Raw genomic sequence first — 13024 nt, 5'->3', positions numbered from 1 at the left:
TTGATTGAAGTATAACTTACACGACTTCATTCACCCCCGCCATGGCGATTACCAACTCATCCCTGCGCGCCACAAGACAGTAGTACTAATAACCTACTGCTAGCATCACCAGGAGAGGACACTTCGCATCGTTGTCCTCTTGTCTCAGTAAATACATATTCACCCATCGACATGATAACCTCTGCTAATTCAAACAGTGTACCCTTACTGCTAGGGAAGACTCCCTCCACGCGACTAACGCTGTCCCTCATTCATGACGAGACACTGGCACTTTGCAGCGAGAGATAGCACTGGTGTCAGGCGATTGCAGAAGTTCTTATCTTATACCTTTGCCTACATTTATGGGATGCCAATCATCGCCCTTTCAAACCTCTGTCACGCATAGCTGGCTTGTCTACCCCGCAGAGCACGAAAGCCGCGCGATTCGCGCCTGCTTAACGCGTCGAGGATCACGTGATAAGGCGACTAATTTATTTCCGAAGCGTCCGAGTCGCGCTAAGCTGCCGAACGAACTCGTCCTCAACTTTGACGACCCGGACGCTGCGCTCCTGTCTTGCTTGCTGCTGCAGGCTTTGTCGACGCTCACTCTCAGCCTGTAAACGTTCAGTCCAGCTCGTCGGGACCTCTTCAGTTGTCCTCAGCTTAACGCCGCTTGTACCGTCTGGCGTCAGCATCTGGTGCTTCGACTCCATACCTTGCCATTTGACTTGTGAAGAAAAACGATGAACCTCGCTGCAAGAGTTCCACAGATTTTGTCCTCGTCGAGAAGACAGATAGGCTCTCGGTTTGCGAGCAGCAGCAAGAGCAGGACGAACACAAGCTTGAAGTCGCGGACGTATCACTCTGAGTCATCTACAACCTCGTTCAGGACAGCATCCACTCCCTCAGGTCTCCTCAGGAGTGTTGCTTGCGCACAACATGATGTATTGGGTTTCCAGAGACGGAGTATACACGTTAGTGCAGGTATGAGTCGCGCTCGCCTTTCTATCGAGGCATATCCTTCATTTATGGGTTAGTCAGGCAGCACGGATCCTTGACGAGGCCTGCGCCAGGCACTGGGTAGGTGTTGTAACGTCTGTGAGTGTACGTTTGCTGAGAATAGACTGGCACAGAATCAAAGTGCACTGGAAAGATTCAAAGGGAAACCTCATCAAAACGACGGAGGCGAACGAGGGAGATGATTTGTTAAGCATAGCGCACGAGCACGACATCGATCTTGAGGGTAAGTTCGTGTTTTTGAGTTTTCGGGCGTTGCAACCCGCCGCAGCCTGCGGGTCCCGGCCTAAACTTTGACAGAAACTGAGGTGTTTCTCATCAGGTGCATGCGAAGGCTCAGTCGCATGCTCGACCTGTCATGTAATTCTCGAGCCGGAACGTTACGATATGCTTCCAGAACCTGAGGTGTGCTCTAACTGCCTCTATTTTCCTCCACCTTCCAGCTTACAACTGAACACTATGCAGGATGATGAAAACGATATGCTCGACATGGCATTCGGCCTTACAGACACATCGCGCCTGGGATGTCAGGTGAAGCTCACAAAGGAGCTCGACGGCATGACTGCGACGCTGCCGAGCGCGACGCGGAATATGTTTGTTGATGGCGCGTCCTATCCCACTCTAGTAATAGGATTCTTGAGCTAACGAACGTACAGGCAAGAAGTCAGCACATTAGCATGTCACACGACGAACTGTTATGTTACGATCTACGATCTACTATTTGTGCGCTATTGCGCATAGTTATGGCTCGTCGCAGAACGTCATCCCTACTCATTCGAGGTATTTTGCGAAGATTGCCACCCGTTGAGTGAAGGAATGCGTATGATTCGTTTGATCAGGCAGTCAAGCCACAGGTTTGAAGTTCATCCTAGTTATGGCACCACTCGATTCACCTTCCTAACACGTTGGGAGAGTGTAAACTACGGGTCTTGACCATTAGCCATAGATTGCCGCCTTCGGCACCTGAAGGCAATTGGGTCGTATACTAAACTGTGACTCGCCAGGTGGACCTTGCGTTATCCGACCGATCACGAAGACTGAGGATCGTAAAGATATGTACGTGCAGTTCATGAGCTGTCCAAAATACCGCTGACTAAATATACCTCTAGAAATTGCCAACTAGCGCTACTATCTGGAAATGGGGTGCGCCAGGCACGTTCGCCCACCCGCTAACGCCGCTCTCCCGTGCACGCCAGGTGCTACAGTTATTTTGCGGGGTTGTACGGTAAGCCTTCTAGAGGCGCTTTCGCGGATTCTTTCAGTGAGCGGCTCTTAAATCCAACATAGAACGCAGATCCTCCGCACACACCGGCCTTATGATAGATGCGCGCTTCTCCTGCGCGTCCTGCTAGGCCACTCAAGTACAGCGCGTCTGGAAGATATCATAGCCATGTATTTGACATGCCGATGATACGCAGTTCTCACAGTACTTCAACCCTTCTGGCGCAAGTTTTCTCTTCCGCCAGCCGCGGTGCAGCTCGGGGTGTCCCTGACAGCAGCGGCTATCTACGCAGAGCAGCTCGTTGGTCGCGGATACAGAGCCGACGAAGTTTGAGGAGGTCAAGATCGGTGATGTCGGCTTCGTACACTTCTATCAACTGTTCAAGGCACCGCGCTCTGTTGATAGTCCCCTCAACTCGCATGGAGTGTACGGAGGCTTTGTTCAGCTTCGTGTGGATGAGGACGAGTTCATGCATCTCGACGAGCATCATCTCTCTCGGCCTTGTGTGCACTACGCCAACGATATTCAAGAAGCCTAGAGGTGGTTTACGGGCTTCAGCGCACGTTTCTCCTTCTCATGGCTCACCTCAAGCTGTAGCATTGACCTGACATCGGGCTGTACATGTTACAGGTCGGCGCCGACGCCCCCCTACTCTTTTCAACTGCGGCGCAAATCGCGGTGCGATAGCTATCCTCGGAGACTTCGGGAAACAAGCCTGCTATGTGCGCAGTCGTGCATTCCGAGAGTACATTCAGACTTACCATCACTCCTAATATGACTTTGCTCAGAAGAAGAGGTACGATATCGATGCGTCCGATGTCATCCTTGTTTCCAGCTGGGTGAAGGCATTGCAGTGGGCCCAAAAGCCAAGACGAGGCTCACGAACTATCGTTTTGCGCCTACGTCGTTAGCTTCGTGTCCGCGTAATCCGACGTGGGCGCCGAAAGTGCTACGAACCAATCTTTGGAGCAGCGAGCTGGCCCGACGCGCGGGTCAGTGTAAGTTGATGGTCTTTGAGAAGGCCAGTGCTTATTCCTGCGATATTACAAGGTTAAGGTTCGAGCTATCGTGGCGTCAAAATTGCGGGTGTGGACGAGGTCGAGTTCCACGGGGGATTCGCTGGATGATAAGTACTTCTGCACGCTCTGCCTCCCGCTCTCTCCACGGAGCAAGTCGCGACAGAAAGCAAAGAACGAGACTTCAAAAGAGCAGGCCCCGAAATCCTATCTCGATAAAGCGATGGTAGAGAGGACGAAGTTGCGCCAACGTCATCTCAATCCCAGCCGAAAACGCGCAGAGTGCAGACAATGTATGACACTCAAATCAAGGTCTTATACTTCTGCCTGACCTCGTTCAAAGTTTACGGACCCATTAGACGTTGCACTTGATTATATTTTCGAGGTATGACCACCCGGTATGGCAGCAGATTGAGTGGCTAACACTAGCCTCTAAAGGGCCGGACAGGTAGTCTTCACATAACAACTCTCATTCACATCATTTCAGGCTACCTCGTCACCGCGGGGAATATTGTTCCTACAGACTTTTCCGGTGTAGAGGAAGCAGCCCCAGCAGGGTCGCCACAACGGCCTCAAGGACCTCCCGTCTTTCATAACCGTCGACATACCACGCCAAGACTTTGCCGAGCGTTTTGACATACCTCAATTGAAAGCTCTAGGCTTTACGCTTCCGTCACGGGCGTCGGAGCATTCTCTCCCTGCGAATAATTTACTCAGCAGTGGTGGTATCGAGAGAACCCCAGTGGATGGTGGCGCACCTCATAGGAGTACCACCTACCCACCCAATAGTGGGCTGCCATACCCTGTGCCTCAGGTCTCAGGCGTTACCGGACATGACCAGGCCAGTTCGCAAAACGGGAAATATCAATTGATGTGAAGCCTGGGGTTGGTTGACTGTGTTCGGGGATGCTGTTAAAAAGTATAATACAGTATGCTCCCCGAAACAATCCCGCTTATACAGTTTGAGAGTCATTATGCCTTTATGCAGCGTGAAATGCAAGACGACGAGCACCGCACATGCAATGATGGGGAGGACATGCAGCACGAAACATAGGACGGATAGAAGTGCTAGATCTGTCTGTTCTCTTTTTCTGCGCACCACAGCCGTTCAGGCCGAGAGCCTACAGTACGTCTTGTGACTCTGGCGTCGTCATGAGTAGTGGGTATCCGAGGTCATGCCGCGCATGTCATTCTGCCGGTAGTGGACCCCGTGGTCACATCGCGTTCTGCTTCCGACCGTGACTACCGTTGGGAGATTTAAACGGTGAGTGACGCTCCTATTAACCCAATAATCCTGACGTTGAATAGAGGTATATCTGAATGTTAAGCAGGCTCGTGTTGGGACCCGGACTTCCAAGCCCAGATACCGCTAAGACCCAGATGCCGGTCCCCAGTCCAGCTTCCAACACCATTGCTCTGCCTCAAGAGCTCGTTGGCTTCTTCATAGATGAGCTGCAGCACGACTCCATCTCGCTACGCCGCTGCTCGCTCGTCTGCAAAGCATGGTTGCCACATTGCTCCGCGCACCTCTTTGCCTCGCTTCGCATCTCTCGACTCCCGCTGTATCAAGTGCTTCTCGACTTTCGAGGCCTCATACTCTCGTCTGCACGGGTGTCATTGTACGTTCGGCACATCGGGATTGACATAGATTCTCAGAATGCAGCGGTGGCGGCGGCGGTCATTCTTAAGCATCTGTCGCAGCTCGAGTCCCTTTCTATCGCCGGCATCAAGCTCTTTCGCTATAGCAATAACCTCCCACGGGCTACCTCGTGTTACACAGGGCGCCCTCTTAAGTGCTTGAGCGCGATACGTCTGCCTGTGGATGTCGTGTCCGGCTTTCTAGTCCTCTTCGTCTCCGTCGATATCCTAGATGTGCGCTTTCCCGAGCGCGCACAGCGGAAATTTCCCTATGTCTCGCACATCGTGAAGAATTTAGAGGTCAAGTGCGAAACGGACTCCACCTTGCTAGATGTCGGCAGCCTAGTAGATCCCAATTCTCTCGAAAGCATCACGCTTGGCTTTGGCGGAACGTACCGTCACCGAGCTTCGGCGGATTATCTCCATAGGTTCCTGCAGTCAGCTGGCCAGCATATCCGACATTTTGAGTACGGGCAGCCGGTTGGTGGATGGATTACCCTTCCCGACAGTAAGACGTCTCGCCTTTCGATTGGCTAATACTCGTCTGATCCCGTCCTCAGGCATCCCTGCTCTGATGGCATGCACAAACCTCGAATCTCTCACGGTTACTACCCCGAAGGTTACGCCGTTCAGTATGGACTTATGGTGCGGCACCCTAGTGCTCCTCTTGTCTCTTCCCTCACAGACGCGACGTGTCGAACTCGTCACGAGCTGCCGAGGTCCGTCGAATTGCGACGGCGCCTTCGATGCCTTCATACAAAGATTCGGCCGGCACGTGGGGGAGGCCTTGGAGCACTGCCACGCGCTCGAATGTCTCAACATCGCTGCCCTAGATTACTATCATCAGCCTATCTCGGCCTCTGCGCACCCCGACAAACGAGAGGCCGTTCTCAAGGGGTTACCTGCGTGGTTAAGGGGAATAACATCATTTACATAGAACCAATGCTTCTAGGCTGTCTCGCTTACGATCACTGAAACCGCGTACGGGGTTAAGGAGTCTTGTTCAAAGCGCTAGGCCCTTCCAAAATTGGGCCACTGCCGATGGTGGATGTATAAACGAAGACCACACGTTTATGACGAGGTTTCTCCATACACACACTCTCTGCGACCCAAAAGTGAGTACAGCTGAGCCCAGATTATGACGCCTTTTGACAGATGTTCCCTGCGGTTGCCCATATTTTGCCAGATCAGCTGCCTATCGACGTCCCAGCTAAAACCATATGGATTCATCATCTTGTCCTCGTAATTCTGAGAAAGCTGGCAGAGGTCTCCCACAAGAGCTCTTGGATCATATCGTTGACGAGTTACAGGACGACATGACGGCACTCCGGAGCTGTAGCCTGGCGCACAGCTCGTGGCTCCGACGCACCTCGAAATATCTCCTTGCACACAGCAAGGTCCCTCTCACGAACGACCTCCGGTACCCGCATGCACCTAAGGTGACGGACCGCATCTCATCCAACGTGCGCGTCCTATCCCTCTTGCTCGGGCCATACGACTACCTCACGCTTGTGATGGCCTTCCCGCTGCTCGAGGAGCTGAACGTCGACGGCGGAGAGTTTGCGATGAATTTCCCCCTGTGCACCCACGCAGGAATACCATCGACGGTTAGAGACATCACAGGTCGCTTTCTCTCACGCCTCTCCGCGACCAGATGCCCCATCTTTATTGTGGAACGAACCCTCCAGATGTTCGCCGCGGTGGATATGCTGACCATCCAGGAGCCTACGCACTCCTGGATAGCTTCGAAGGCGGCGCCCCATGTTGTCCGGGGCCTGCAGCTGCGTACGCCGAGGGCTGAAATCCTCGTCGAGCTCGCTGGTATCTTGTCCCCTGATACGCTGTCCACAATCTCCCTCGATTTCAGTGGGAAGGCGTACACGCAGGTCAGGGCCCAATCCGTCGACGACTTCTTGTTATCTGTGGGGCAGAGCATGCAACGATTCTATTACGTCCAGGCGGCGGGAGGGTGGAACGAACCTACGCAGAGTCAGTTAAGCGAGCTTCTGCACTCCGCCTTTTTGCAATTCTGACCAAAGATCTCAGATCCGCTCCCTGCGCTCATGACGTGCAAGCTGCTCGACTCTGTGGAGATCACGTCGTGCAAAACCGCGATATTCCACAAAGTCGTCTGGCAGGGGGCAGTGTCGATGTTGTCCTCGCTACCAGCTAGTACGCGGCGTATCAAGTTTATCACCTCCGGCTGTGAGGGCTTCGTGGACGACGAACACCGGTACTATTTTGCCAACTTTGTGCGTTTGTTAGACTGGCGAGCGATTGGTCGCCTCCTGGAGAGACGTACATCACCCCCGGTGTTGGAGATTGGTGCCGAAAGCGCCCGTGGACACGCATGTGTAGGCTTCCAACACAACCCTACTGCCCAGGCAGAGGTTCTGGAAAACTTCTCGGATCGTTTGTGTAACATGACTACATTTCTCTGACTTACGGATGAGTAGGATCCACTTATTAAAACAGCTACTCAGCTGCATGTATTACAACCTGTCTCATTAGTATCTACAAATCATGCGGTAGACAACTCAGCGGAAACAGATAATCTTACTCAAGCGAGGGGATAGCAGGGTGCGGATGTGATTCTGTATCTCAGGAGAAAGGGGGGAGCGTGATGCTCCGGCAGCGCAGTCGATGTTGAACCGAGCTAAGTACACGTGTTGTTCCAGGGTTCCATTGAGCCCCTGCCAATCGCTGTCGTTCCAGTTCTTGTCAGTGCGGAGGGAAATGTGCATCCCATGACCCACGTCGTGAGGATGGACGAGCGGCCAGTGGTAGGTTATGGATGGTACGTCAACGTTTTTCTGGGGGCCCGGGATTGTGAGCGTCACGGATACGAGCTCTTTGCACGACTCCAGAGCGCGGACTGTGCACCTATATCAGCTCAGGGACGATGACGTGTTGAGATAGACTCACGAAAATGTGTAAGAATAAGAGACGCGACAGGCGCTGCAAGCGCGAAGTGCTCAAGGTTCCAGCCATAGGTCTGTAAGAACCGTTCAAGCTCATGCGGATTCGCGATGTGCTCATCATAGAAATCGATTGTTACGTGTGTGAGGAGGGATGGCTGGAACACCCTGAGCACGGTGCAGATCCACAGCGGGCGAGTGCGTAGCCGGAGGAACCGCACAGGTCCGGCGTTCCGCGGCTGGTTAACGCTGCCTTCAACGTAGGGGCCGTCTAAAACAACCATCTCGACCATCGTGAACATCTCCAGGACACATTCGATCAGGTCCAAGTGTATAAAGTCGAAATAGAGGGTCGACAGCTTTCTTCGAGCGATCGGCAGCGGCAGCGCCGGGCGCGGAGCGAACGACCGGAAGAGACCACCGAAACGTATAGACTCTACGCAAGGCAGCAGCATCATGACAGTATGGATGTGCACGGGCATGATATACGTCAACTTATCGCCAAGAATGGTAAAGTCGAGGATAGATCGAGGTAGCCGGCTGGAGGTCCGCAGACAAGCGATGCAGTCCAGCAGGCGGGTCGTTGAGACGGAGACCCGCCGAAAGAGATGCTTCGTGCACCGTTGTAGCATCGACACGCATACGAATGAGCAGTTCTGTAGAGAGGTAGGATCGTCTTGGAGATAGTCTATGGTGGCGTCGACGAGTTCCTGAGGTACGAAGATTGTCTGGGGGTCGCGTGTCGCATTACGCGTGCCCTCGGGGCAGGGCTTCTTCTCGATGATCATCTTGTCGAAGGTGGTAATCAGTCTATAGGAACACCGCGGCGATAAAGGACTCAACTTGAAGTTGACGGGATTAGCTCGGATGTTCTCGGTCGAGTTTGCTTTGAGTTTGTAAGTCAGAGTATTTCGGAATTGGTAACCTAAGAGTCGGTGGAGCAGATATGTGGAGTCATATCTTTTAGCTTCAGACAACAAGCATAGAGATGAAAGTGGAGACCCTCACCGGCGTGGCCTCAACGGCGAGCACAACGGTGTAAACAAGGGGTAAGCGCTAGGTAAGCCGCCGTGCAAGCATGCGGATAGCATTTCTTATCTCAGGCAAAGTGTGGGAACGCCCCGCGCCTACGGTGCCCAGTTGTCCGTACTATCTCCCAGCTTGGGTTCGTCAGGCCTCCAACGAACGAGCACGGGCAGTCATCAACATTGAGATTACGCGAGATAACAAACGCCAGAGCTGGCAATGCAACGTAACAGGTCTGCCGGGGCTCAAGTTTTCGCCAATTGCTGGGGTTTCGGCATTCAATGACGAGTAGTCCAGGGCATATCTTAGTCTACACACATCCGCTATCACTAGAATGTCCCAATGTCGCAACGGCCTTTGATTGTTCCGATGTCGTGATATGGAAGACCAAGTCTCCTCTGGACTCCTGGCAAGGTTCTTCCAGTGAGCATGCTAAGCCACGTAGTAGAAGACGCCACAGCACGCACCAGCTGATTTTGATGACAAGGCTTCGGCCACCTGGTGTGAGGGCCGTGTTGCTGGCCCAGTGAAGTCGCCTGACGCGAGGGAGAGAGCGCAAAGGACTCAGGCTGCCGCATCAGACTGTTGACGAAAAAGTCGCGCATGTTAAATCTGAAGAAGTAGCTGTGTGAGCAGGCCAAGAATATGCAGTTGTCTGCAGACTGACGAAGCGAGCAGCGAGTTTGCATAGAGGCTGGACATTGGGAAGTAGACTAATGGCTCCAGTTCTCAGTACACCAGTTCTGGAAAGGCAAAGGAAGTGCTCACAGGACGTGAAAACGAAACTTTTTGGCATCGTAATATACTAGCAAGGGGATCAGGTTGGGGACTGTAGGCCAAGAATATCATTGCTGAGCGCACGGTTATTAGACAGGCCATTGCCACCAAGCTATGCCCATGGTCAGTGTGAGAGTGTAGCAGTTTTGGTCAAGCCTGACCTTGTCAAGAGCCCAGTGTTGATCGTATAAACAATGAGCAGATTGATGTACGTCCCGATTCTGGGTCCCGATGTCAGTCAGACTCGGGCAAACACTCGACTGAAGTCGCGAGGATACGGCCAAACCCACCTCCTACTTAGGACGCTACTACGAGATCCGGCGAGGTAGAAGCAGAGGAAAAGGGCGAGGACGACGTCGGAGACAAAAACCAAGGACATATCGGTGTCCAAGATCCACTGTGGCCGCGGCAGTCGCCTCTGAGTAAAGATACAGTACGATTCGATGTGAGAGGGCCCTTACCTCGTCTTGACGAAATACGGAGAACGTCCTTACTCGGTACCTACATGCTCCAACGTAGGTTAACACTGCGCAAAGGACATCAATGGACCGGTAGTTACGATTTTGCACTAACAGCTGATAGGACGGTATTGAAGTGTATGGGACTAAAGTTCCGGGGAAACGCCTCACCTATGGTAAACCCTACAGCGAATGCATTAGTTGTCTCAAATACGAACACTGTTAAGGCGGCGCATGCACGTACCGAAGGCGGTCGCGACGCATGCAATCTACACAATTTATCAGCTTGCTAACATACGTGGAAGAGATGGAACGAACCAGAGTGGCTGTAAGGTACCAATTTCGCCGGCTCACTGGAACAAGTCACTCAGTGCACTCAGGATCAGAATAATCAGATGCAAGGACATACGGATCCAGATCCGATAAATGAACCAGCTAAGCGCATCGAATGAGAACTATGATTGTACTCAGTTGATATCTGAAGCACTAACCTACGAACGAGGACATCGTTGATCCCCTGTGATAGCAGACAGTAAATTGGCCGGACATGGACACGCTATGCAGCCGACTCTACGTACCGTTAGGAATACACCAAACTTGGTGGTCAAAGCCCTTAGAGTCAGGAGACTGTCATCGGCACAGCCAGATAAAGACACAGCTCACAGAGATACTCCTGCGATGTAACAGATCCTTTACTTCACTGAGGACCGATAAGAATATTACCGCCAAGACGTACCAGGGAATGCGATCTATGGTGGCAGGACGGCCATAGTTGGTGACCATGTACCTAGCGTAACGGTTCACGCTTCGTATTGGTCGGGTTCATCGAATAATCGGTCAGAAAATCGTACCAGTAACAGGGATGTATCGAGAAAGCAAGATGCGCAGTATTCACAGCCCTAGAGGTTACGGTATCAAAAAAGGGTGTATCACGAGCATCACAAGCAGCTAATGATTTGAGCTCACCAAAGAACCCACACCTAAGTCACATGTCAAGGTATGTTTTCACGTCACGGACTCAAGGGAGTAACCAGAATGCTTACGGTGTATTTTGCATACTGGTTGTCTTGGCAAGAAATCTGACACAGCATAAAGGTTTGGAGGCAGACAATGCCGTAGAGCCTATGCAAGTCCGTGTCATCAGTCGATATGTCCATGGATTACTATCGTTAAGACTGTGTAAACGTACACAGCACAGATAAAGGCACCTATCATCACCGCGCCCAGAGTGGTGTTCAGTCCAGGGAGCGGGGCATCTGGGAGCAGAGTGGGTTGGGAAAGCGTGGCCATAGCGGAACACCACAGGACAAGCCACTAGTGCATGATGCATATATATACGCGCAGCTCCTCGCACATGCAGCGAGTACTTCGGGATGAATGATGGCCCTGGGTGATCTTTGTATTGTTCGAGGACGGTAGTGTCGCGTGTGAGCTGCTCGATGCCAGTGATCTCTCATAACAAGAAGGTGATAATCTCAACGCGGCAAATGCAATCAGCCACACACCCGCACGCTGTTGGATCATTGACAGCGGCTCACGATTCCAAGCTAGTAGCCGCGGCTAGTGTTGGTCAGGCGGAGACTCGACGGGTACTCCGACAGGGCTCGAGGCGCCTATTCGGAGAGCAGCAGATCAGCGCAGCTGGGAGGACGATGATAGCCGCAAGGCCCTGCACAGCTCGATGCACCGCCAAGGCAGGTGTGATGGACACGCGCTCGAGCAGCGGGATCGCTTTGGCAGGTCCTGTGCTCCGAACATCAGCCCATTTCGACTCGACCCGATGACACTTCCAGCCTCTACCAACGCGCAAGGTAGTTGTTACGTCCGTGTATGCCAAGAACAGCGCCACCCTCATACCATCCGCAAAGCCCCATAGCGTGACTATAGACTTTACTATCTGGACGTGGGTGACTAGGTCGCCGTCGTCCGAATCGGTGTCCCGGAGCAACACGTAGGCTCGGTGCCAGTGTGCGGACGGCTCCATGGGAGGGGGGCGGAGAGTCAATACCTCGCCTTGAAGCGCTTTTTGTGGGAGCAGTAGCAGCTATAGTTACAAACTCCAGAAAACCTTCGACAAACGTTCCGTACTGGGGTCGAGGGCGTGACGGTGATTGAAGATGCAGGTTCCAACGTGGACGAGTTGCACGTGTTAAACCCGCACAACAAATATAATGGTAATCCAATGAATCAGTCGACGTGCCGCCCTACGACAGCAGGAGTAAATAAAGTGAACAAGCACATACCGCGACAGGTCAGTGCATGTGGTAGATTGTGTGAACCAGACATACGATTCGCCGTCGGAAAGTACACTGAGAGACCCGTACTATTGTCAATTTCGTCATCAAGTACAACCGAACGCAAGGGTGCTAGAAGCCTGGAAGTGAACTGCATGGGATAGCATAGCTACAACGCTTCATAGAATATAATCGGTAGCATATCTCACGCTAGTCACATACGCTACTGCCAGCATAATCCGCCATTGTAGAGGATTTCGATTGCTCTGTCGCGATATGGAAAACCATGCCTCCTGTCGACTCCTATCACAGTCCCTCGCATGATTATTATCAAACACTCGAGAGGGAATGGCGCAACACGCACCAGATGGCCTGGAGAACACGTCTTCGATACCCGCGCAGACGAGTCTCGCTGCTGGCTGCGCGAGTATGTCACAGGCGAGACTGCAGAGAGTGCATAGGTTGACGACTCTTCTTTGTTGCCGAGGAAGTCGCGCATATTGAATCTGAAAAATTAACCGCGTCAACACAAAGGAATAATAGTAGAACGGCGAACTGACGAAGCGAGCAGCGAGTTCGAGTAAAGACTGGCCATCGGGAAGTAGACTGATGGTTATCAGTTTGTGATTCTGCGCGAGGCAAGAGAGGCACTTACCAGCGTAGCTGACAAAGTTTGTCGGCATTTTGATGAACTACCACGGCCATGTCAGCTTTGCAGTGATCCAGGCATTCCTGCCGA

At 52.5% G+C, this 13024-nt stretch overlaps 5 protein-coding genes across 5 annotated transcripts; 3 read left to right on the top strand and 2 right to left on the bottom strand.

The window, feature by feature from the left end:
* Positions 1–638: 638 nt before the first annotated feature.
* On the top strand, positions 639–1767 carry PHACADRAFT_254123 (uncharacterized protein). Its single transcript, XM_007394572.1, has 6 exons — positions 639–963; positions 1017–1059; positions 1113–1222; positions 1319–1401; positions 1462–1600; positions 1653–1767. The coding sequence occupies exons 1-6, from the start codon at positions 723–725 to the stop codon at positions 1670–1672; spliced, it is 636 nt and encodes a 211-aa protein (XP_007394634.1). The 5' UTR covers positions 639–722; the 3' UTR covers positions 1673–1767.
* Positions 1768–4614: 2847 nt separating this feature from the next.
* PHACADRAFT_93066 (uncharacterized protein) lies at positions 4615–5809 on the top strand (the record flags this gene model as incomplete). Its single annotated transcript, XM_007394571.1, has 2 exons — positions 4615–5380; positions 5433–5809. 2 exons carry the CDS (start codon positions 4615–4617, stop codon positions 5807–5809), a joined length of 1143 nt encoding a protein of 380 aa, XP_007394633.1.
* A 1098-nt stretch (positions 5810–6907) lies between these two features.
* Positions 6908–7748, top strand: PHACADRAFT_254121 (uncharacterized protein). Its single transcript, XM_007394570.1, has one exon. The coding sequence runs from the start codon at positions 6936–6938 to the stop codon at positions 7311–7313; it is 378 nt and encodes a 125-aa protein (XP_007394632.1). The 5' UTR covers positions 6908–6935; the 3' UTR covers positions 7314–7748.
* Positions 7749–9831: 2083 nt separating this feature from the next.
* On the bottom strand, positions 9832–11563 carry PHACADRAFT_183383 (uncharacterized protein; the record flags this gene model as incomplete). Its single annotated transcript, XM_007394569.1, has 11 exons — positions 11241–11563; positions 11095–11214; positions 10903–11031; positions 10788–10838; positions 10630–10678; positions 10461–10568; positions 10350–10377; positions 10296–10320; positions 10223–10234; positions 10055–10094; positions 9832–9990 (listed from the first exon to the last, which is right to left on the bottom strand). Exons 1-11 carry the CDS (start codon positions 11339–11341, stop codon positions 9832–9834), a joined length of 822 nt encoding a protein of 273 aa, XP_007394631.1. The 5' UTR covers positions 11342–11563.
* Positions 11564–11621: 58 nt separating this feature from the next.
* Positions 11622–12968, bottom strand: PHACADRAFT_183382 (uncharacterized protein; the record flags this gene model as incomplete). The annotated part of the gene is made up of 6 exons (XM_007394568.1): positions 11622–12073; positions 12295–12454; positions 12508–12588; positions 12650–12791; positions 12846–12891; positions 12941–12968. The coding sequence occupies 6 exons, from the start codon at positions 12966–12968 to the stop codon at positions 11622–11624; spliced, it is 909 nt and encodes a 302-aa protein (XP_007394630.1).
* Between the last annotated feature and the right edge of the window lie 56 nt (positions 12969–13024).

This window comes from Phanerochaete carnosa, assembly GCF_000300595.1.
Source record: "Phanerochaete carnosa HHB-10118-sp unplaced genomic scaffold PHACAscaffold_4, whole genome shotgun sequence".
NCBI lineage: Eukaryota > Fungi > Basidiomycota > Agaricomycetes > Polyporales > Phanerochaetaceae > Phanerochaete > Phanerochaete carnosa.
Note: the sequence above shows the minus strand (reverse complement) of the source record. Positions and strands in the feature narration are given on the sequence as shown.